The 22,220-nt window shown below is 38.4% G+C and overlaps 4 protein-coding genes and 1 long non-coding RNA gene across 9 annotated transcripts; 1 reads left to right on the top strand and 4 right to left on the bottom strand.

The window, feature by feature from the left end:
• Window positions 1-5: 5 nt before the first annotated feature.
• LOC133721809 (PRA1 family protein E-like) lies at window positions 6-776 on the bottom strand. The gene has a single exon (XM_062148543.1). It carries the CDS (start codon window positions 677-679, stop codon window positions 113-115), a length of 567 nt encoding a protein of 188 aa, XP_062004527.1. The 5' UTR covers window positions 680-776; the 3' UTR covers window positions 6-112.
• Window positions 777-1,190: 414 nt separating this feature from the next.
• LOC133721905 (uncharacterized) lies at window positions 1,191-6,077 on the bottom strand. The gene is made up of 13 exons (XM_062148680.1): window positions 5,840-6,077; window positions 5,631-5,693; window positions 5,325-5,495; window positions 4,894-5,025; window positions 4,652-4,791; window positions 3,854-3,940; window positions 3,174-3,299; window positions 2,608-2,760; window positions 2,390-2,461; window positions 2,174-2,275; window positions 1,797-1,967; window positions 1,627-1,706; window positions 1,191-1,462 (listed from the first exon to the last, which is right to left on the bottom strand). Exons 1-13 carry the CDS (start codon window positions 5,868-5,870, stop codon window positions 1,402-1,404), a joined length of 1,389 nt encoding a protein of 462 aa, XP_062004664.1. The 5' UTR covers window positions 5,871-6,077; the 3' UTR covers window positions 1,191-1,401.
• A 1,670-nt stretch (window positions 6,078-7,747) lies between these two features.
• Window positions 7,748-9,493, top strand: LOC133721907 (uncharacterized). Of its 3 annotated transcripts, none has more exons than XM_062148683.1 (4): window positions 7,748-8,418; window positions 8,512-8,583; window positions 9,058-9,295; window positions 9,409-9,493. In XM_062148683.1, the coding sequence occupies exons 1-3, from the start codon at window positions 8,079-8,081 to the stop codon at window positions 9,180-9,182; spliced, it is 537 nt and encodes a 178-aa protein (XP_062004667.1). In that variant the 5' UTR covers window positions 7,748-8,078; the 3' UTR covers window positions 9,183-9,295; window positions 9,409-9,493. The 3 variants fall into 3 exon arrangements, with proteins under 3 accessions (XP_062004667.1, XP_062004666.1, XP_062004668.1); XM_062148682.1 differs by having other exon boundaries at window positions 8,500-8,583; XM_062148684.1 differs by having other exon boundaries at window positions 8,487-8,583.
• Window positions 9,494-13,546: 4,053 nt separating this feature from the next.
• Window positions 13,547-15,241, bottom strand: LOC133721906 (uncharacterized). Its single transcript, XM_062148681.1, has 2 exons — window positions 14,360-15,241; window positions 13,547-14,005 (listed from the first exon to the last, which is right to left on the bottom strand). The coding sequence occupies exons 1-2, from the start codon at window positions 14,937-14,939 to the stop codon at window positions 13,926-13,928; spliced, it is 660 nt and encodes a 219-aa protein (XP_062004665.1). The 5' UTR covers window positions 14,940-15,241; the 3' UTR covers window positions 13,547-13,925.
• Window positions 15,242-17,177: 1,936 nt separating this feature from the next.
• LOC133723721 (uncharacterized) lies at window positions 17,178-20,794 on the bottom strand. 3 transcript variants are annotated; one of them, XR_009853221.1, is made up of 7 exons: window positions 20,489-20,794; window positions 20,214-20,404; window positions 20,013-20,101; window positions 19,009-19,642; window positions 18,119-18,277; window positions 17,798-18,027; window positions 17,178-17,250 (listed from the first exon to the last, which is right to left on the bottom strand). It is a non-coding gene; the product is annotated as an uncharacterized LOC133723721 (long non-coding RNA). The 3 variants fall into 3 exon arrangements; XR_009853222.1 differs by lacking the exon at window positions 17,178-17,250 and having other exon boundaries at window positions 17,271-18,027; window positions 19,009-19,110; window positions 19,551-19,642; XR_009853223.1 differs by lacking the exon at window positions 17,178-17,250 and having other exon boundaries at window positions 17,268-18,027; window positions 20,234-20,404.
• Between the last annotated feature and the right edge of the window lie 1,426 nt (window positions 20,795-22,220).

The raw sequence follows: 22,220 nt of genomic DNA, 5'->3' as shown, positions 1-22,220 counted from the left end.
AATAATTTAGTGAAGGAACAAATTTTGGCTATTGTATTAAGAAATCCATGTCTACCATTACAAGCTTGGTAACTCAAAATTTCAATCACATGAGAAAAACAAAATTAGTAACTCAAAACCGGGTGTGGGCCGGGCGCGACGGCTCCGATCCAACAACGGAAACCAACCCACCATCAGCAGCGCTCTCCGGATCGGAATACAGGTCTTCTGTGACCCGAAACGCGGCGTGGAGGCCCACAACGACCACGGCGACGACCAGAGAGACCAGCACGTTCAGCCCCACGCGCGTGAGCACAAGCGCCACCACGGTGAGGAGGCTGAGGGCGAAGAGGACGGCGCCGTCGTCGAAGCTCCGGTTGAAAAGGACGACGGGGCCGGGGGCGCGTGAGAAGTAACCGAAGATCCAGTAGATGAGGATGATCAAGAAGACGATCATGGAGACCGGGTGCCATAGGAGGCTGAGGAAGACGATGAAGAGCACGACCACGGCGTAGTTGAGACGGAAGTAGCTGAGGTTGTGCTTCACGCGGCTCATGGCGTCGGCGTAGCTGTAGGGGACGGAGAAGGCGGCGGGGGAGAAAAGCTCGGACCATGGGCGGCGCGTGGGGTACACGGTTTGGGAGGTCGAGGTTTGACCGCCGGTGACGGTGCCGTAACCCGCGGGTGGGTTTAGCGACATGGTTACTGGTAATTTGGGAGAGAGAGTCTGAGACCCTAACCCTAAGAGAGAACCCTTCTCTTGCTCTCAGAAATGGCATCAACACTGGAAGAGGGTCTGAAATTTTATATAGGTCGTCTTTTTTCTTTTTCTTTTTTTTTTTAAAAATTGACACGATACACGATAATTTTTTTTTTTTCATATGATGAAAATAAAAAATTGAAACTTTGATATAAAAAGCCCTGAAGGTCCTCTTCTGAAATTTCATATGATGAAAAAAAAAAATAACACGATAATGGATCGATACATTAATATTTCGGTAATTACATATCTTCTGCAGTAAACGAAAAATTGATCCATTACAGGAGCAATAACACGATAATGTATTGATACATTAATGTAATCCTCTGCAGTAAACGAAGAGTTGATCCATTACAGGAGCTAGTTTACCGTTATAAATTAGAAGATTGATTTATAGGTAGACTTTGACTAAAATAGAAGGGTGTAGGAAACAAAGTAAATAAAAGGGAGGTTAGCAATTTGAAAATCACTCGCATAGACTCATATAGAAAGAAACTTACTCATACATTTGTCAGACACAAATTGAAGTTACCGCAAAAAATTTCTTATATTTAATACTAACACATACTGTAACAAGATCAAATTCCTTAGAAATAGCACACTCCGACTGTCATGAAGGAAGAAAAACCATCTTAATGATGAACCAGTGGCCGTTCGGCGAACTAAGGTTTTGGTTTTTGTTTATCTTTACTGTGGAACTGCCTTCCAGCTTCAACCGCTTCCCTGCAATGGAGAAGTGGTAAGAGCTTTGCATATACATTACATACCTGGTTTTTTATTTAATACAAGCAACACAATTTGCATTTAAGTTTTGGTTTTGCAAGCGAAAATGATACAATAAGTTGGGAAAATTGAAAGGGTCAACTTGAAAAGAAGGTGACACGAACCTGAAAGCATCGACGAGTTCCTTACTTTCAGGGTCGAGCTGCACACCCTCATAAAAACAATTGGCTGCTTCATCAAACTTCTGCAATAATAAACAAAATATTTCATGGCTCTTGGTCTTCTTTTGTGCAGTAAACAACATGAGAAACTAGATGGGAAAGTGAGTACATGCCTGCATTAGGCGCAATGCTGCACCTTCTCGAAAGCAAGCCTTTGGCCAATCTGGTTTCAATGCCCTGCAGGCCTTTGCATCAGCTAAGGCATGTTCAGCTTGGCCAAGACGAAGCCAACAAAGGCTTCGATTGGAAAGAAAAATGGCATCAGTTGGGTCCAAATCAATTGCCTGAAATTGGTCAAAAGTCAAACACAGACACAAGTGGCCGTTCATAAACAAAGAAGGTCAGCTGTTTCCCACTAATATATATTAAACAGTTCTTAGAGTCATCGGACGAAATGCTTTCACTGGAATAACCAAATGAAAATCACATGATTGCTACATAAACTGAGAGAACGTTAAACACTAAAAACTGAGAAAGAAATATAATGCACCTGCGTGTATGCATCAACAGCCGCTTGATAATCCTTTCTACTGAAAGCATCGCCTCCTCTCGATTTTGCTTCTGCGGCTCTTTTCTTTGCCTCAGGCGTCACCTGAATAAGACACAAACACAAAACCATATAAGTCACAATTCCACATTATGGACATGGGCAAAGTACATATATAATCTAGCAAGGTTCTCTTGATTTCAGGGGAACACTTGGCACCTCAGGGAGCTCTTTCTTCAGTGAAGTAGAGTCTTTTGGGACATTAAGTTCCTTAGTATTTCGCGGTTGTTCCTGCAAATTTTTCTCTTGAAAGTTAGAAATCAACTCTGCAGCAATAATGGCAGCCACATCTAGGAAATCCTATTCTTCTTGTGCACGAGAAAAGAAAAAAGAGAATTTCAAACTTTCGGGGGAATGAAATGTCCAGATCTTGATACCTGTTGTCTGCTTGTTTCAGACTGCATATACTCAAGTATGCCGTCAACTGTCCATTTTGAAATGGTTTCAACTTGTGATGTCAAGGGAAAGAGGATCTCCACAGCGCTTCGGTTCCCACTTGCAGCTGCAACCTGTATTGGCTTCAAACCCTCCTGCGGTGCAATAGCAAGTCTATCGATTAGTAAAAGAAACTAATCACAAACTTCTGCCATTGATAAGATCAAATTGATCCTTTCTTCAGACTTTTAAGCAAAATATAAGCCCTTAGCATGTATTGGTCTCATCAATGTCAACAGCATCATCTAGATAAGTATAAGAACAGAAACCATGACTGTTGGCTTGAGATACAAGGTTTCGCTCATAATAATCTATTGAATATAAGCAAAGATTTCACCAGAAAGGAATCTGGTAATAAGTTTAAGATTTAATCATCAATGTGAAGCATTTACCCAACAAAGTACTACAACAGCAAGTGCTATCCAATATCCACTACTAATAGCTTATGCAAAGATAAACTGATAAGCAAGCAAACATGTTGGAAATAAAAGTGTAGTCATAGCCTCACCTCATCAGTTACATTGGGATCAGCTCCAGCTTTTAACAAACATTTTATAATCTCCAAGTTCCCAATATCAGCAGCAATGTGTAAAGGGGTCGCTCCACCAGCACTCATATTTACTTTGGCACCTGCCTGTTCAAACAAACAAAAGAAAAAGTAAGGGTTGCAAGTCACATAATGAAGCAAAGATCGCTCAAAATCAAAACATAAGGGCATTCTGCTATTAAACATTACAAGGCATATTTACCAGACATACAGAAGATCACTGAAATTGCAAATTAAACTTTGAAGAATGGAACTTCTTGACTATATCCCTATGGTTCAGTCACATGTGACATATAAAGCATAATAGGATAGATTGATTATTAATATAGCATTTCATGTATCGATGAGCTTTATATAAGTGTCACAATGAAGCTTTGAAATTAAGAAATTGCATTTGAATTCAGGATAATTTAGTTATGTTGCTTGAAAGTAATGCAACTCATCTCTTAGTCAAAACACTGAACTATTGAAGAACAATAAGTTTTCAATCAAGATTTGACATAAGACCCAACAGAACAAGCTGTATCCAGCTCACTCACTCAAATCTGTATCAGGGAAAATTGTTCAAAACATATGGATCTTTGTTTTGCGTCTCACTTACTGAAACTATAGTGTAGAAATCATTAAGGAAGAAAGTGAACCTGAATCAATAACTCCAAGCACGCCAGTGAACCAGCTGCCACAGATGACAACAATGGAGTAATATCATCATCACTTTCAGCATTAGGCTGCAAAAAAAGAATGAATGAATTAATATAAGACCACATCAGCTCAGATTCTATTGAGACTGTGAGACGAAGAAGATTTTTAGAATTATCTCTCCAGGAGCCTTTTTACTAGAATTAGACATGAACTAAATATGAAAACATACTGTGAAGACATAAGCCAGAAAAGGGAATTGTAGATATGAACATCATACTATGCAATGCATAAAAGGAGCATGCTTTGGATATGAGTTCCCAATTGCTGATATCTCAAAATATGAATTAGAATAAACAGAGGACCTAAAAGCCTAAAAGTGGTATAAGGAAACATAGACAAGGTTATGATATCTTCAGCTAAGCCTTAAAAGCTCAAAAAGGCCTTAAAAGCCATGACTACAGTTGGCTAGCCTACCAGAAATCATGCACACGTTTACTAACCAGGAAAATGAAACATGAAGGACAAGCTTACGACTATTTTTACTCTCCTAGAACGGTAGATTCAAATAATCCTCGACCAATAAGATGAATGCTAAATTTCCTAACTAAATCAAGATGAATGCAGTATCAAAAGTAGAGATACCCACAAGATGGGTACTCCTGGTACAGAACCACCAAGCAAACTCATGGCTCTATTCTGGAACTTCCATTTAGAAAACAAGACAAAAATTTCCAACTGTCTTGATAAGATCATAAGATAAAGTTGTATTTAAATGAGAAACATAAATGATGACTTACATTAGCGTGGTGTTCTAACAGAACTTTCACAGCATCTGGTTGGTCATGACCAGCAGCCCAAATTAAAGGAGAACCAGCATCACTTTGTGAATTGACATCGACACCCTTGGAAATTAAGTACCTCAGCAACTCAATGTTTCCTGTAAATAAACACAAACCAAAATGACTCATGGAATTTATGTCAAAGACTTTATTTACAAATGGCACAGATCATAAGATTTTCTGAAATTAGAGAATCGCACCTAGTCCAGCGGAATGATGAAGAGCTGTAGCCCCTAAATCACTGGCTATAGACGGATTGGCACCATACTCAAGAAGCAGTTTTGCAGTATCAGTATGGCCTAGGCGAGCAGCATGAATAAGGGGAGTGTCGCCTGTAAAATAGAAATTTCTAAAAGGTAAGCAACACGATAAGAAGAAGTGCAAATCTGTACCAAATCAGTGCCTGCTCAAGTTGCTTCTCTATAACGGGAGGTAGATCATACAAATATACAACTCCATATTGGAACACTTGACAAATTGCCAAATCCAATATGCAATATAACATTAGCTTCTAGTCCTATTCAAGCTGAGGTTCGACTCATATATTACATGGTTTCGGATTGTGACTTTCAACCCTTACATTCTGGTCTCATTTAACAAAAACAGATCATACATATCATAAAGCACATACCATCTTCGTCTTTGGTATCAACATCAAGTTTCAATTCCTCCAGCAAGTACTTGCACATCTCAGACTGGCCCTCTCTTGCAGCAAAATGAAGTGCGCCGCGCTTGTTGGCATCCTTAATATCAGCCACAGTTTTGGCCAATCCCTTCCCTTCATCAAGTTTCCCCGCCAACTCTACTCAAAAACAAATCCCCAATTCAATTCCACCCCAACAAAAAAATAGGCCAAAAAGTTCCAAACTTTACAACAAAAATAAAACCCAATTCATCATAGCAATTACACAAACCCAGAAACAAAGCATATACTCACTCTTTAAGAGATCAACATCCCCAGTACATGCAGCATTCAGAAACTGCTGCACTATTTCCCTAGCTGCAACAAGTTAATTTGATATTAAAAAGATGATAATTCGATAGAAACAAAACTTGGGTAACCATAAATTAGTGGAATGAGCCAGATTTAAAAGAAAAGGTGAAAACTTTGAGTTGAATTATAAGAGAGGAAGTGAGAGGAGGAACCTGCAAGTGCATCAGAAGCGTCAGGGTCCATAAGAGAAGAAGGAGAAGAAGATTATGATGTTGGGTTTGTGAAAGCTTTGACTATGGAGTCAATTTAGTCGGAGAGATTTCTTGGGGAGTTGAAGTTGGGTTGTTTCCGGAAGAAAGCAGAGAGCTTTAGGTGGCGTTGTCTGCTGGGGTTTATGGTTTTGTGGACTTGTTGTAGAAGAGTTTCAGAGTCCGGGTTCTATTATTCGGGTTTGGGTCGTTTGAGTTTGGGTTTGTGATGTAGGTTAAACAGTTAAAGTGTGTTTGAATCAGAGTCTACTTTCAGAGTCATTTGTGATTGATTTGTCCTTTTTAGTTGTCTTGAACAAATGCATTAGTTTTGGTTGCCGATGTCAAATTTTGTGATATTGTGATACCGTAAGTGTTGTTGCGATATTTTGGTTTGCCTAATGATTTGTCCGATTTAAAATGAGTTTACGTTGTTTATGATTAGACTACGATTGATCGAAAAAAAATTTGACTCAGGACAATTAGGTGGCGTTCGGTAACGTTTTCAAGTCATCTTTTTCATTTTATAAAATGAAAATGGCTTGAAAATGCGTTCGTTGGTCTGTTTTCAAAAATGCAGAAAATAAAAATTGAAAATAATTTTTTATTTTACTCGTAAAACAGGAAAACGACAAATAGACATTTTCACATGTTCATTCTCATATTTTAGAAAACACGGAGATATATTTTCCAAAACAAAGAAAAAAAGAACGTGCTCTCTTCTTCCATATTCTCACGTCGCTGTCTTCTTCTCAGGTCTCTCTCTCATCTCTAGTCGCCATCTTCTCTCGTTGCTCTCTTCTTCCATCACCAATAGTCTTCATCAAAAATCCTTTTATATTAATTACTTGTGATTTTTTTTATATATACATGCAGAGAACGATTTGAACTAGAGGAGCTAACGCTATCGTTGTCTTGCTACGGTATGTATTTCTTAAGTAATCAATCGAAGCTCTTATAAGAATCTCTATGAGTTTTGTATTCAAATCTGTTTGCTTTCTAGAAAAAACAGATTTGAGCTGTACGTATTAGGGTTTATGTTTTAGGGTTTAATTATATTTTAGGATTTATGTTTTAGGGTTTATGTTTTTGGGTTTAAGTTTTGGAATACCTACATATGTTTTAGGGTTTAAGGTTTATCGATTGACAGTGTTAATCTCCATTCAATTTGGTTATGCTTTGTTCTTATAATTTGACTTGTGTTGTACAGATTTTTTTTCCCCCTGCCGTTTGGTTTTCTTTGCATTTGAGATTTTAAAAACACTACAACCGAATACATTTTCATTGTTTTTTGTATTTTCATACGGTAGTACCGGACGCGTTTTTACTGTTCTCGTTTTTAAAAATTGTTTTCGAAATAAACTACCGGACACATTTTCGGATCTCAAAAATCCAATCTTGTTTTCTCGTTTTCATTTTCAAAATCAGTTTTTGAAAAATCATTTTTAAAAACGTTACCGGACAAGCCCTTAAATGTTGAAGTTTTTACGAAGAAACTACTTACTTAAACTCGTAAAGTAAATGATATTTTTTTTTTTGAAAGGAAAGTAAATGATATTTAGATAACAAGATTGATTTTGTTCTTCTGCACAATACATTCTCCCACTACTAGAAATCTGTTCATAGACATCGCATGTTTTAAATCGGTCAGACTTGCACACGATGTAAAAAAGTAATCTAACATCGTTTTACGAAAATACCGATTTAAATGTATATCATTAACATCGGGTCTTAAAATGACCGGTGTTAAAAGTTTTGTTTGAAAATTGCGGGAACCTACTTTTGCAAAAAGCGCTAAGTCTTTTAAGTGAAATGAAGGAGCGGGGACTAAAACTTAAAACTTTCACACTTAGAAAAATTAAAGCCCGATCCCAAAACTGAAACAGAAAACCCTAATCATAGTCTCGCTCGACTCCTTCATTCTGAACTCACCCCAAACTGGAGCTCCTCCCAAACTCGACCTCCATTCTGGACCCTAAGCTCACTCGAACTCGCCGCCATTGCTTCCTTCATCTACGTCCTCTCTCCCTCTCTAGTTTCACAGCTAGCTAACTCACACAAATCGAGCCATGGCTCCTCCCAGTCTTCTCGGTCCTCCCGAGCTCCACAAACCCTCACCCACCACCACCGCTCCGCCGCCACCCGAACCCGAATCCAAACCCCAAGGCCTGGAACTGGAAAGTCCGACAAGGAAGGCTTCCATATGGCGGCGTTTTGGCTCCACAAGCACCACCCCAAAACTCGCCTGCAACCTCGCGTCCTTCTCCGAGATCGGTTACTTGAAGGACCTGCCGGAGATCGTGTACCGGCTTCTGGAGGGCGAGGACGTGAGGAAGAAACAGAAGGCGGAGTGGCGGGAGAGGAAATGCGCCGGAGGCAGGAAGCGACGGGAATCCGGATCCGACGGCGAAACCGGGTTGAGCTCCGAGAAGAAGAGAATCAGAAAAAAGAGAGGAAAATGGAGAGAGAAGAAGACGATTCAGTGAGCGAGGTTCTCAGAGATCGATTCAGACTCTCCACCATCTCTATCGCCGATGCCGAAGGTACTAAAATCTTCACACTCACTAATTCGACGGCTTTTGATTTCGTTTCTGGTTTTTCTTTTTCTCAGTTTTCAATTCTAGTTCTCCAAGCAGCGAAGAGAAGCGGCATGGAGATATCGGAACCCGTGGTGGCTTGCATTTCCGACTTGGCCTTCAAATTTACTGGTATTTTACGTAAGCTTTGCTGGTTTGCTTTGAAATTGAGAATCGAAAGTAATTTGGTCATAAATTTTTACAATTCTTATGGCGCATAGCACTGAAATTTACTGAATAGTTAGGTTATTGTGTTTGTGTGATTAAGGCTCCATCTGGAAATGGAATGCCTCTTTAGATTGGGGTTTTTTCTTTGGGAACTTTTTTTTTTTTTTTAATGCTAAAAGAACTATGTGATTACTCGTTAGGAATTGGATCTAATTAATGGAACCCCAATTGGTCCAACCGGCCTCCACACTATGTTCTTTGTTTCTGGGTTTGCAGATTCCGCGTACTTCCTGCTCTCTCTCTCCGTCTCTTTTGATTTTTATTTCTTTTTAGAGTCTCTTAAAAATTTTGTTCAAGATCTAAGAATTCACTTGTTTGTGATTGTTAGTGACACTGATATTGTTCTTTGTTTGATTTGAATTGACTGGGTTTACTCAGGTCTCTTTGCTTTGGAGACATGGAGCAATAAGCAATGCCAAGCATTCCCCAAATTGCAAGTAACCGAAATTTCAAAGCTTTCGTCTTCGGATTTGATCTCAATCAGTAGAGAATTAGGCATTTGATTTTTCAATTCTGGCCGCGAAATGGTGGACTGGAAAGAGAAGATAAGGTCTCTTTGAACCTGACGGAGGAGATTCTCCAAAGCATGGAAGTTGGGCTGGCTTTCAGGGACTACGTAATGGCTCTGTCTCTCTCTGTTTCTGATTGCTTTTAGCTCAATTGAATCAAAAGCCTAATCTTTTTAACTTGGTGAATTTGAAAGTGAAAAAGTAATTGTTTTTTTTACAGAATGGTAGAATCAGTTCGTTGGATTTTCTCAAGGCTTCGAGTTATGTAGTGACTGCTAGTGATGATGAGTCTATTTGCTTGTATGATCGATGTCTCCACTGCAGCGTAAGGTATAAGCCCTTTTCTTGTTGATTTGAAAAATGTAGACTTGTTTAGGATTTAGGATTTAGGGTTTAAGGTTTACTCTTTTATTTGTATTTAACAGGTGCTTGAAGACCATTAACAGCAAAAAGTATGGGGTTGATTTGGTTTGCTTCACTTATCTTCAATGTTTTCATTTGGGCGAAAATTATTGTATGGATCTGTTGAAGTATGATTGTTTTTGTAGAGTTTGAGAAGCGCAAGTTTCTGGGTGGCTTTAAGAACAGTGGGTTTGTGGAGAAAGTCAATTCCAGCTTGGTATGTTCTCTCTTGCTTTCTTCCAATCTTTGTACCACTTGAATTTGTGAGCTATGCAATTTTGGTTTTAATTGCTTTATTCTAGTCTCTGTATGTTCACCTTGTCTTGGCTGAAATGTTCTTGCATATAGAAGGATTGGGCATTTGTTCTAGATAGAAAAACGAAGAGAAAAACAAAGTCATACTAATCGATACACAGTATTTGCGGTGCTTACTAGTAAGCAGTGAGAGTGAAAGAGTTTGATTCAACTCGGTGGGTGCTCGACTCCAACCAGCTTGGTAAGCATCTCTCTATCCTCAATCTGTTTGAACTCTAACTCCGTATTCAGATTTCATAAAGCCCTTGTGATTATCATTTTGTTTTTCTCTTTCTTGTCTTGATTCTGGGTTGGGGCAGATGGGTTTTGCTCTGCTGGGTTTGGAGCTAGTGTTCCTTATGGGTTTTTAATCTTTCGTAATCACTTTCTCACACTTCAGAATTGCTTTTATATTACGTATGAATTTCTGGATTTTTAACAACATTGAAGCTATTTTTGTTACTGTAGGAACTTTGAGGAAAGAGAAATGTCCAGGTTTCGATCACTGTTGCAGGCAACCAAGAAAGGTATCATAGCTGCTTCTTGGAGTTGTTGTGATAGTTTTTTTCTCTCTCTTTTCCGTTTCTTTTCTATGTGATAGCTTCTCTGAGGGTTTGTATAATTGGCTAGTATGTGATGTTTCATTGTTATATCAAGAATCAGTTCAAATTGTATAATGAATTTCCATTGTTGTTTTATTCAGTTTATCTCCCTGATACTCTCTCTCTCTCTCTCTCTCTCTCTATATATATATATATATATATATATATATATATATATATATATATATATATATATATATATATATATCAAAAACATGGAAGCAGAGGTGCAATCATTAGAAGAGCTTTCAAAGCAGCTATTCCTACTTTTCAAATTTTCAAATAGGATAAAGATGCATGCTTTTCTCCTACTTTGAGTGTATATGCTTACAGATGTTAAGTAGCTTCCTATAGTGATGCCATTTGTGCATATGTATATTCAGGGAACTAGCAAAGGATTTCGTTGTTGCTGGCACTGCATCAGCGTGCGTATATGGTGCTTGTGAGGCGATGTTCAAGCCTGACATGGTTTGTTTCTGCACTCAACTAATCAAGATTCGTTATTTGAACTGCTTGTATTTTTCTGTATATCAGGTTTTTTAGTTTTAGATACTTTAGACCATCATATATGTTCAATACAAGTAACTGTCAATAACTTGGCTACTCCAGAAATGTCATAGTGCCAATCGTAATTTATACTTGGATTTTTTATTTAACTTTGAGTTATTTATTTACTTTTGGAATTTTGTACGCTATGGTGGGAATTCTTATCTCTTTGATCTGAATACATTATAATTCCCATTGGCTCAGGATGCTGGACTTTTTTTACCTATACATGGTTCTGCTCCTGATATTGCTGGACAGGTTGGTTTTCCTGCACATCAAATTATCTTGCTCTTGGAGTACAATGCGATTTAAATATGAAACGGTCCAATATGCTGGATAAGGCTTTTGCCTTTAGCAATGGTTCTCAGTGCTGCTATGCTATGCTTTCAATGCCTCTTTTTTCTTTTTTGGTTTTGCTTGATATTTGTCTGAGGGTTTGTAAATGTTTATTTTGCTTGAACTTGACAGATCAAAGTTTCAAACTTTGCACTTATTAGTGCATTTATGACAGAGTTGGAAGCTGAACACCTGTTATCCAGGTTTATATGTGATCCTTTTATTGGAAATTCTACATGATTTTCAGATTATTTGAGTACTTATTTTATCAAGTGTTGTTGGACAGATTTCAGTCTAGATTGTGTTCAGATGCTCATCAATAATATCTACATTTGTAGGATTTTGATGTATGCTGCAGATAAGTGACACATGACCTTGTTTCTGCAATTTGTATGCAGAACGTTAGAGTCAACTAGCTGTCAGTTTGCTGATCAGGTGGAAGCAACATTAGTTAACAAAGGAGCCAGAGTAATATCCGAAGAATCAACCTGTTGGTGTTGTGCTTATGCGGGCGTGGCTGGCCAGGGATAGCCAATACATGGGAACCCTTGGAGAATCTCCAATCTGTCTCTGATGTTATAGAAGCATTTAAAAAAAGGTATTATTTTGTTTCTGTTTCTGTTTTACGTTCCAGTTACTTCCAAGTCTTTATATTGCTAGTGTTGGCCTCTATAGATAGTCCATGGGTTTCCACACTAATTATCTTCATTAGCTTGTTTACCCAATCACTGTGCCTTGTGTGTTGTTTATATATTTCTAGTGGGCGGTAAAGACGTGGAAATCATATAGCCAAAATCAAATTGACGAGGTGCGCATTGAAGTGGCTGATTATATGCAGAGTTTGATGTAGGACTGTGACTGCCAAGATGTTTTTTGAGTAAGGCTAGCTAGTTTTGGCTTTGAAGCAAATCTTGGTGTGGAACTTTTGTACATTGTTGCTCATATGTTTCCAAGCTAGCTTTTGTAAGTTTAGGGGTTTATTTTATGAATTATGTTGAATCATGAATTTGGAAAGAAAATTAATGGAAAGCCCCTAATTTTGGATGATGAGAAATGCAATTTTTTTCCCTGCAATAGCTAAATGCAAACTTTTCACATCATGCTTGTCAAAATGAAGTGAAGTATATTAAAGCATAATAAAACAGTAATGCCAAGGAAAACGAAGTCAGTTGAGAGATTAGAAATCAATATCAAAAATGAAATCGATGTCCTATGATTATCAATATATCGAATTGTAACTCAAAACCGATGTAATCAAAACTACTGCACATCGATTTCTAATCACCAAACCGTAATCTATTATGAACATACAAATCACCTACCATGGAGCAAACCGATGTGTGGTCAAAAGGTGAACATCAGTTTTACGAACAAACAATACTCATGGGAACTGATGTCTACAAGTGTACCGGACATCGCTTCTGGAATAGAAATCGATGCAAATGTTCAAGTAGGTATTGTTCGACATATACTTTTTTAAGCATAAAATGTGAAAATATGAAGAATTAGACATACCTAACATACAAAAATATGATGATTATAACGATTATACATCGATTTGTTTTTTAGAATCGATGTTGGTTGTTGTCTGGGACATCGGTTGAAAACGCGCTTATACTGATGTCTATACTTTTCTCTACACCCACTAAGACATCGGTCGAAAATTAGTTTAACATCGGTCCAGAACCGATGTCTATGAACAAAATTCTAGTAGTGTCCGAATCCCATTTTCATATAGAGATAGAGATAGGCCGCCATATGCCTACCGGTCATGTCTTCAATAAACATCAACGACTGTGACACAAAAATGGGATGAAATAATCGTAGCTTGGCAACGAAATTGAGGTATGGGTCAGGATCCTTTAACTGTAAGACCTATTATTCATGCAAATATGGGATCCTCATTTTGGTCGACCAGCTTTGGACGCTTTTACTCGTGGGGAAAGTGAATCCTGAGGGGAGGGGGGAGGAACCAATTTCCTCCACTTTTTCCTTTCCTTTGGGAACCAATTTCCCTTCCTTGGCTGTCCCAAACGCAGGAAATGAAACACTTTCCTTTCCCAATGCCCAGATTCTGGGAAACAAACATGGCCATATAGATGATCTCATCATTTTTTGTTGTGCACCCAAGAGAGAATCAGATTAACTTAGATCGATCATTAAGAATCAAATGACGTATGAGGACAATAAACAAGCATGAATGTAATCGAATAATCTAACCAAAGATGATAATGTTTTTCTCGATGATCATGAGCGCCAATGAACTTGTTCTCATGGAGGGAGGCCCTAATTAATTATAAGCGTAAGCCAGCCTCTTCTCCTCTCTTCTCTCACTCTCACACTCTCCTCTCTCCTCTCTCCTCTCTCCTCTCTCTGATCTCTTCTTAAGTAAATCTGTATGTATGTATGTATGTATCTCTAGAAATTAAAAGTACTCCTTAATCTCCTCTGTACAAGCCACATGCATCTGATCGATGACTCGAATGAGAAGAAGAAGCTGTTTAAATATTCCCTGATCTGTACAAGCTGCCACCAAATTTGATCTCATCTCACACTTTCAATAAGATTGCATAACTGAACAAGCAACTGCTTGCGCCCAATGCCTCAACTTGGTCTTCACCTGTTGAGGATTATCACCTGCAATTTCAAAATCACTTTAGCCTATCATTTAACCATAGAAAGCACACCTTTACAAATTTGTTGCCATAGAAGTGGGGTTTCAGTTAAATTTGTTGTACCATATCTATATATTATATTTTTGATCGCATCTCTGTTATACAATTACGACAAAAATATTTCTGATAAATAGAGCGTTTTTCTTGGTCACGTGCATGCAAAATCACATCACCACAACGGAGGCAAAAAGGTGTTCCTATAAAATAAAATAATAAGGTGTTCCTCCTACTAATATGATGGTACAGTTATGGTTTTCTATTGCCAAAAACAGTTTTGTAATTTGTATGCATGCAGTAGTGGTCTATATCAATATACCTGGGCTGCATATCTTCCATCCATCACTGTCGCTCCTAGGGCTAGGGCTTCCAAACGACGCTGAAAGTCCACCAAACGACGACGTCGCACCACCAATTGACGACGTGGAATGTCGGCTGCTATTCGGCGAGGAGATCGGACTCGGCGAGAACTGGCGGTTAACGGCAAAGTAAAGGTCAAGAGCCGGCAATGTGGGGCACAACCGTTGACCCTCTTCCTCATTAAACCCAAACCCTAGCTCTATACACCCTTTCAGCTCATGCAAGTCCTCGTCGGTCAGGTTCATGTCGTCTCCCTCTGGTTCGGCGGCGGCGCCGGGGGAGTCACCGTTTCCGTTCCTCTTCCTCTCCTGCTTCAGAATTTGCCGGCGCCGCTTCTCCCATGCAATGTCACGCGGCGTCTCGCACATGGACAGCTGCTTGCACAGCCTCTTCCGGCTCATCATCTTCGGCGGCGCCAGCGGCATGTCCTGCAGCTCCTCCTCGGAGGACGAAAGCGACAGGCACGGCGATGACTCCGAGGACAGCGATGACTTACCCGGCTGCGGCGCGGGTATTTGCTCGACGTCGTTCATATCCATACGTGAAACGTCTAAATGAAATGAAATTCTTGTAGTGTGTTTTTTGTAGGCTGTTTTTGTGATGGGGAGAAACGTGTGTAATTGGGATGCGGGATGACAACGTAGAATTCACTAGAATATTTGTTTGGTTGTGGCGGCGGCAGCGGAGGAGAGAAGAGCTGCCGCGCCAGCCTAAACAATGAGCGTGAAGGGGTGCGGGATGGGGGGTGGGGGCGTGTTTTCTCCAAGTAGGAGATGGAATCCGAGAGAATTTGATCTGCGGCGCGGTTCGGATTAATCACCAGCAGCCAGCCCGACCAGCTCAAGCTAGAGGTGGCGTCAAGGGCTTTAATGGGGAGAGTATGCGCTGGTGGAAGCGCGGTGGTCTCGCATTGCCGTTGTAATTCGCACCATCCGTTTCTAACCGTCACCACCTAACCGCATATGTTAAATTTGGAGGGTACATATATATGTCATAGATGGATGCGTATTCTAGCTTACTTTATAGTTACTCTACGAACCGTGTACATAGACTCTAGAAGGTCTTACTTCAGAGGATCTCAATCCATTATTTAGAACCCCAGTTGCACTCTTTGCCAAAAAAAAAAAAAGAACCCCAGTTGCACTACCCACTATATATATAGAGCAAATGGCCTTTCTAAATTTTGAGCACCCTTTGTTGACTTCATTCGGAGTCAATGTTGGCACTGATGGGTCTAGTCGTGGCAATGAAGACAATTGTTGTTAGGTTAATAAAATGCTCAATATTGTCATGTTTTTCATTAATTTTTTAGCGTGTAGAAAAAATATTTGTTGAAATGCTTAAGCTTGGGCGGTAACAAAAATAAATGTTCAATGAATCACATCAAAAAAACTAGGGAAAATCTTGGTAAGTAAGGATTGTGAAGCATTTAACTTCATTGAAAACATATTAAACTTGCTAAGTGCATAATTAATTAAGCAACTGAATAGCTACCGTTATAAAGATCATACCTATTGAAAGGTTATAAATTAAGATCATGTATGTACTCCTCTAAGGAACAAAAAGGCGATGCATGGTTGAATACGCAGCAGTCTATTCATGGCTAGTTTGCAAGAACGAAAGAAATTACATGGATGTTTCAAAGATGAAAACTTCATTTCATCTGCATCCCAACATGCATGGTCGAACATGCAGAGAATAAAGTATAAGAGAAACCTTCTTACCAAGCAAACAATGAAGTCTTTACTTTTTTTGGTGCCAATTTCATAGGAACTGACTGTTAGGATTGCAGCTCAATATCTAATTCCTTTTCACTACTAGAATTTTTCTCATATACATCGGCCAAAAACCGATGTAAAAAAAAATTTGTACACATGTGTTAGTGGGTGATGTAAAAGATCGCCAAAATATATACATCGGTTAAAAACCAATGTCCCATACAATAATAAACATCGGATTAGATTCTAAACTCGATGTTAAACTGCTATTATGATCACAAATTGGTGTTTTTAGATATTGTTAAACCTTCATATTTATGCATTTAATGCTTAACAAACTATAGGTCCAACAACACTAGTATTCATTTTAACATGGTTACTCATTCTAGAAACGATGTGTTATATTCTCTTACACATCGGTGTTTTTGAAGTTTGCCTGCTGTTTATGAGCTTTATGGGTACTTGCCATATATCACACTATTTAAGATTAAATCTACATTTTTTTGTATTACGCGACCGATGTTCATTATTCTATTAAACATCGTTTCCTTTTATGAAGTGATGTCAATTTTTCTATTAAACATCAGTTTTTGAGGTTGACACCGATGTTCATACTTATACTAGACATCGTTTTTCATTTAATAAATCGATGTCCATTGATTTATTTTACATCGTTTCTTACACAATGTCGATGTCCATTGCATTGTTTTACATCGTTTCTTACTTAATAACTCAATGTCCATTGAGTTGTTTTACATCGTTTCTTACTTAATAAGTCGATGTTCATTGGGTTGTGTTACATCGTTTTTTACTTAATATTTTGTTATCCACTGGCTAATGGGACATCAATTTTTTCTTTTAGAACTGATGTATTAGTTCTTATATGACTTCATTTTTATAGTTATAAACTGATTTGTAACTATTGCTAGGAAATCTAATGAGAATACATATCGTAAGTAAATAAATTTTGATTAATATTGATGCTCAAAGTACATAACAACATCCCAAGTATTTCTATGCATAACATGTCAAAATAAAACAAAAATTTAAGTCTAAATGGTACATAATACTAGAAACATAAACGAAAGCAAGCCTCGCCATACTTATATCCCATTTGTTCTTCTGTTTTCACCTGCAAATAAAATGAAATGAACAATTAGCTATAACAAGAAAAACAGAAGGAAAGAAAGGAAAGGAAAAGGGAAAGGCAAAAAGACATTGAGCTTACAAGACATTCGTATCCTAGCATCCATAACACAATCTGTTGGTTAACTTAACTATACCTTTCTGGGATATTTAAGTCCTTAATTATGATTAATCGAGCCAAAGGTCAACAATGCTGAACAAGTTACTATAAAAAAAACTAGGCACAGATAGATTAATCGAGCCAAAGTAGATAATGGTACAACAACGAGAAATGGCCCATGGATCTGTTGAGCAAAATTCTAGTACTGTTTGTGCTACTCATTCTTTCATACTGGAATTATCAAGGACATAAGGTGATCTTGTAGAATGAAAAGTACAGCTACTACAGGTGAAGAAGAAAATTTAAGTTTATTAGGATATCCTAGAGTGTGGAAACCAAAAGAAATGCCCACACTCTCTCTATTCAACATCTACAAGTATTGACTATTTGAGTTTGCATTTGATTTAATAGTTAGTGAATGAGGAGAGTTTACCAACAAGACAGGGAGGCTTTGATACATTGTCATCAACTGCCCTTTTGATAGCAAGCTGAAGTATGGCATGTGAGCGAGAGGATTCTTCATATGCACCAGTGGTACCAATACATCTTGTGGCACTTCCTTTCTCAATGAGCTCTTTAATTGTCTCTACATCAGACACTTTGTATTCTTGCAAACCCACAATACAAACTTGTTGCTTACCATCTTCTCTCATGCAAAGCTTTCTGCAGGATATGAACTGTTAGTTTCATATTTCAAGTTTCAAAACAATCTTAAACTCTAAACACTAATTGCAGGAAGGACAAAACAACTTACTTGCGCTCATTGAGGAGATCAAAAAGTTTTCCTCCATATATTTCAAAGAAGCTTACAAACAACTGAAATCCCTAACTGCGGTAAGTATGGTGCATCAACCTCAAGATGTCCCGTGATGCTTTTAGAGGCAATGGTTTCATGGTATAAGTTTTTCCACTCCTTGAATGGACAACCAAAGGTAAGCGTAAGTTTTTGTAAACACTCTTTGTCCAATAAAATACATAGGTATATCTATGCCTCAAACAAACATAAGATCAAGACATCATGTACTTCACAGTTGAAATAAAAAGAAAAAAAATGCACATATTAGTCATTTGAGCTTTTGAGTATGCCTAGTCTAGGAAATAAAAGCCAATTTTATTCTTCAAATTACTGATCTTCATTACTCAATTAGGCTATTTACTTGAATTTCAACTTAGCCGAGAAAAATCTACTCCGAGAATAGGTCCATCAGGAGGTGTCCTCAAGAACCACTTCCCTTTAATGACATTAAAAGCATGACAAATGCAAAACTGTAATCTACAACTCATTCACCCTATATGTAATGCGCAAGACTGCACAAGAAGGTACATGATAGAATTGATTGACATATATTATAGATGATCTTCAATTGAGAAAATCACTGATAGCCCAGCTCAAAGGTATTGAGTGCAAAGTGCATCTTAAGACTAGCAGCAAGGTCGGATCATCTCAAATAAGGCACATATTAATAAAGACAAACATGTACCATATTTTACAACCAATTGGTAATGGTATCTGTCAAGGAAGAAGAAGATTACAATAAAAAAAGTGTAAAAGATAAGAAACCAAATTAAGTTGTATTATTTACTTGCTCATCCTTTTCCACAAATGAAATCATGGTAGTGATGTATATTAGTTATATAAAGTACCTCTTTGATGAGATCACTTAGTGCAGCAACACCAAGGACAACCAACAGCAGCGTACATACGATTTCTGCTCTCTCAAATTTCTACATATCTTCCCCACAAACCTGGCAAATGGAAAATCAAAAGAATGTTAGAGCTCCGAAATGCTGTCCAATACATGTAATCATTTTCATATTCGCAATGCGGGGGCAGCACATAACTTGTCTATGTCATATATATTAGTCCATGGGTGGCCGCTGTTGTTTCCCCAACATGCCACAGAAATGCATGCTGTTTCATTGAATAGAAATCCTAAACCACATACCAAAAGCTGAAATTGCACATATAGCTTAATGACATAGTCATGCAGGTTTCAAAAGCAAATTCATGCAACCGTGAAGATCCTTTTCGCAAAATTAGATCAAAGGGTATGGAAACTAATACTTTGTCAGATAGCGAATTACAATTCAGATTACATCAAGTGGAAAGTCAATACGAGACTCAAAACCATATGAGCAAAACCATATTGCTGCTAACCAAGTAACCAAAAGGTCAAGTATCATACCAAATCCAGATTCTGTAATGGTATCACATATCCATGTCATTGTCATCGCACCACAGACCAATAACATACTTGTCAGCATCACATGCTTGACCCTGCAATATCCCAGAAATACAAACATCCACAGAGCCTATAGTAAATAAGAGCATATAAAACAAACATCTATCTATGACCAGGATATCTAACAATAATAAATATATCTAGAGAAGAAGAGGGAAAACTACTTCATTTTGAGCTGACGAGATAAAGTCACAACAGAATAGTGAAACACATTGTACATGCTTGTACTCTCAATATCAAAGATTGAAACAAATATTTGTACCCAAAAAAAAAAAAAGATTGAAACAAATACAAATAACCATTTACTTTTGTTAGTTGCAAAAAGGTGTATATCCAATCTACAGGGAAGCTGTAAAAGATATTCGCTTAGTTAGCAGAAATTAAAGTTAACTAGCTGAAGTAAACCTGTATGATAATCGATGCTATAATTTGAGGATTGATTCCAAACTGGGACAAGGACATTTTAAGCTCTGTTGTAAAATCGTCGAGCTCATCTGCAAATAAAGGGACAGAGGGAATAACTTAACAATAAGAACTAGTAAACATGTATGAATATAAGATATCAAAAATCAAAGTCTGACTATACTATGAGCATCAATTACTCACCAACTGATCCCGAGACAAACCTGAGATAATCCTGAGGTATCAACCTTCTATCAAACCCAGGCAGAGTAATGAAACAACCAACACGACTAATCACAATCAGTACTGCTGTCACAAACAACCTCCTCCAAATCTCACTCTTGAAGAACGCAGTCTTCTTCAAGGAACGATGGCATCCCCAAATCTCCACCCATCTGTAATTAAAACCCTAAAATTGAAAACCCCCAAAATTCTTAGGACCCAAACAGAAAACAAAGAATTCAGTCGCAGTGACTCACCATTAACGCGATTAATTCATATTGAAACCTGTTGTAGAGGATGCTTTGCCAGATTGAAATCTTCTGAGATCTTAGAGAGCTCGAGAGCGAGAGAGAGAGAGAGAGAGAGAGCTTGCGGGTGGAGGTGATAGCGCCGACGAGGGGGTGGAGGTGGTTAATGAGGGAGAGAGATAGTAGCGGGAGTGAGCGAAGAGGAAGGCGATGGTGGCCGTGGAAAGAGAACGGGAGAGGAAGGAGGAGAGGGCTAGAGTTTCAGGCAAGAGTGAGAGAGAGAGAACGATGAACAAGTAGGAAAAATAACTAAGTGTGGGGGGAATGAAAATTTTGTTCCCCGCGTTCCCGAAAGTTTTTAACTTAGTCTTTCCGCGTTTTTGTAAATTTTTGAATCAAAGTATAGACATCGGTCAACAGTAATAAACGATGTCAATTATATGCATATAAATCGGAATTTGAGGAATCGATGTTAATGATAGTTTTTTACATCGCGTGAATTTCTCACCGATGTAATTGTTGTGATGTCTAAGAGCAAAATTCTAGTAGTGTTTGTATTTTGGATTCTTTACTTCTGAAGGCTTTGGGTAAGCAATCTTGTTAGGAAATTCGGGTCACCTTTCGAATTCCCTAGCCCAAGACCGAAACCGAATGAAGACAGTAATCACAAACTATGCAAGCAAACACAAGATTGTTGACGAGGTTCGGTCAAACAGTTGACCTACGTCCCCGGGTGATGATGATGGTGGATCCACTAAACGAGAAGAAGATTACAAACTTTTGAAGAACGTTTTTGGTTCTTCCACTCAAATAACCTCTCTCCTCACAACCCAAATTTTCAATAGAGAATTCCCAAATACACGCGATCTCTCAAAGCTTGCAACTCTCTAAAATCTCTCAAATTATCAAAACACTCAATTGATCCACACACGGATCTCTCTAAACGATGTCTCTGTTTGGCTCCAATTTTGTTGCAGCTGGTCAACAGTCTCTTTTCTTGCGCGGGCGTGCCAGCACCGTTCGGGTGCGGTCGTCGGGGGTGTCCCTTGACCTGACTTCTATCAAGCGATTGTAGACGAGGAGAGCACCAACCTCGTCGTGGGATTCTTTGTGCCTCGTGGTGAGGACTTTGCTGAAGTTTCTTCTTGTTCACAAGTCGATACTCAATATTGCAGATTGAGCAGAGCGAAATCACCGGGAAGTATTGAGATCTTGCTAAAGCGTGACTTTAGCTTGGCTGGGTTGCTAGGGCGTTACCCTTGCTTGGCTGGTTCTGTAACCGTTGTGGTCGCGGCACTACCGTCGGCTCCCGAGAAGACTAGGACCGAATCACGTTGACAGAGGGTTTGGTGGCACTGAAAGTCGGCTTCTGAGAAGACTAGGACTAGGAGTGTGATCACCGGTAAGACAAAGAGAATGAGAGGAGTTGCTCTTAGAGAGGTTTGCTCTAGAAAGAACTTAGATCATCTTAGAGATGTTGTTGTTGTTGTGTTGTGAATCTGTGTCTTAGAATGAGAGGAGAAGGTGTTTATATAGGGAAGAAAAAGAAGAGTGAAATGATAAGTGGAAGAAAAATAATGAAAGTGGAGTATGAAAGTGATTTGTAAAATATGGAAAAGATAGAGAAATGATGAAATGAAAGCAAGGCATGAAGGTGCAAAAACATGGAAGTGATGATGATCTATTAAAGAGATTGTAGTAGAAAAATATATCCAAGGAAAAAAAGAAAAGCATCTAGCTT

Source organism: Rosa rugosa, chromosome 7 (assembly GCF_958449725.1).
Source record: "Rosa rugosa chromosome 7, drRosRugo1.1, whole genome shotgun sequence".
Classification (NCBI taxonomy): domain Eukaryota; kingdom Viridiplantae; phylum Streptophyta; class Magnoliopsida; order Rosales; family Rosaceae; genus Rosa; species Rosa rugosa.
This window is presented reverse-complemented; position numbering and strand designations above follow the sequence as displayed.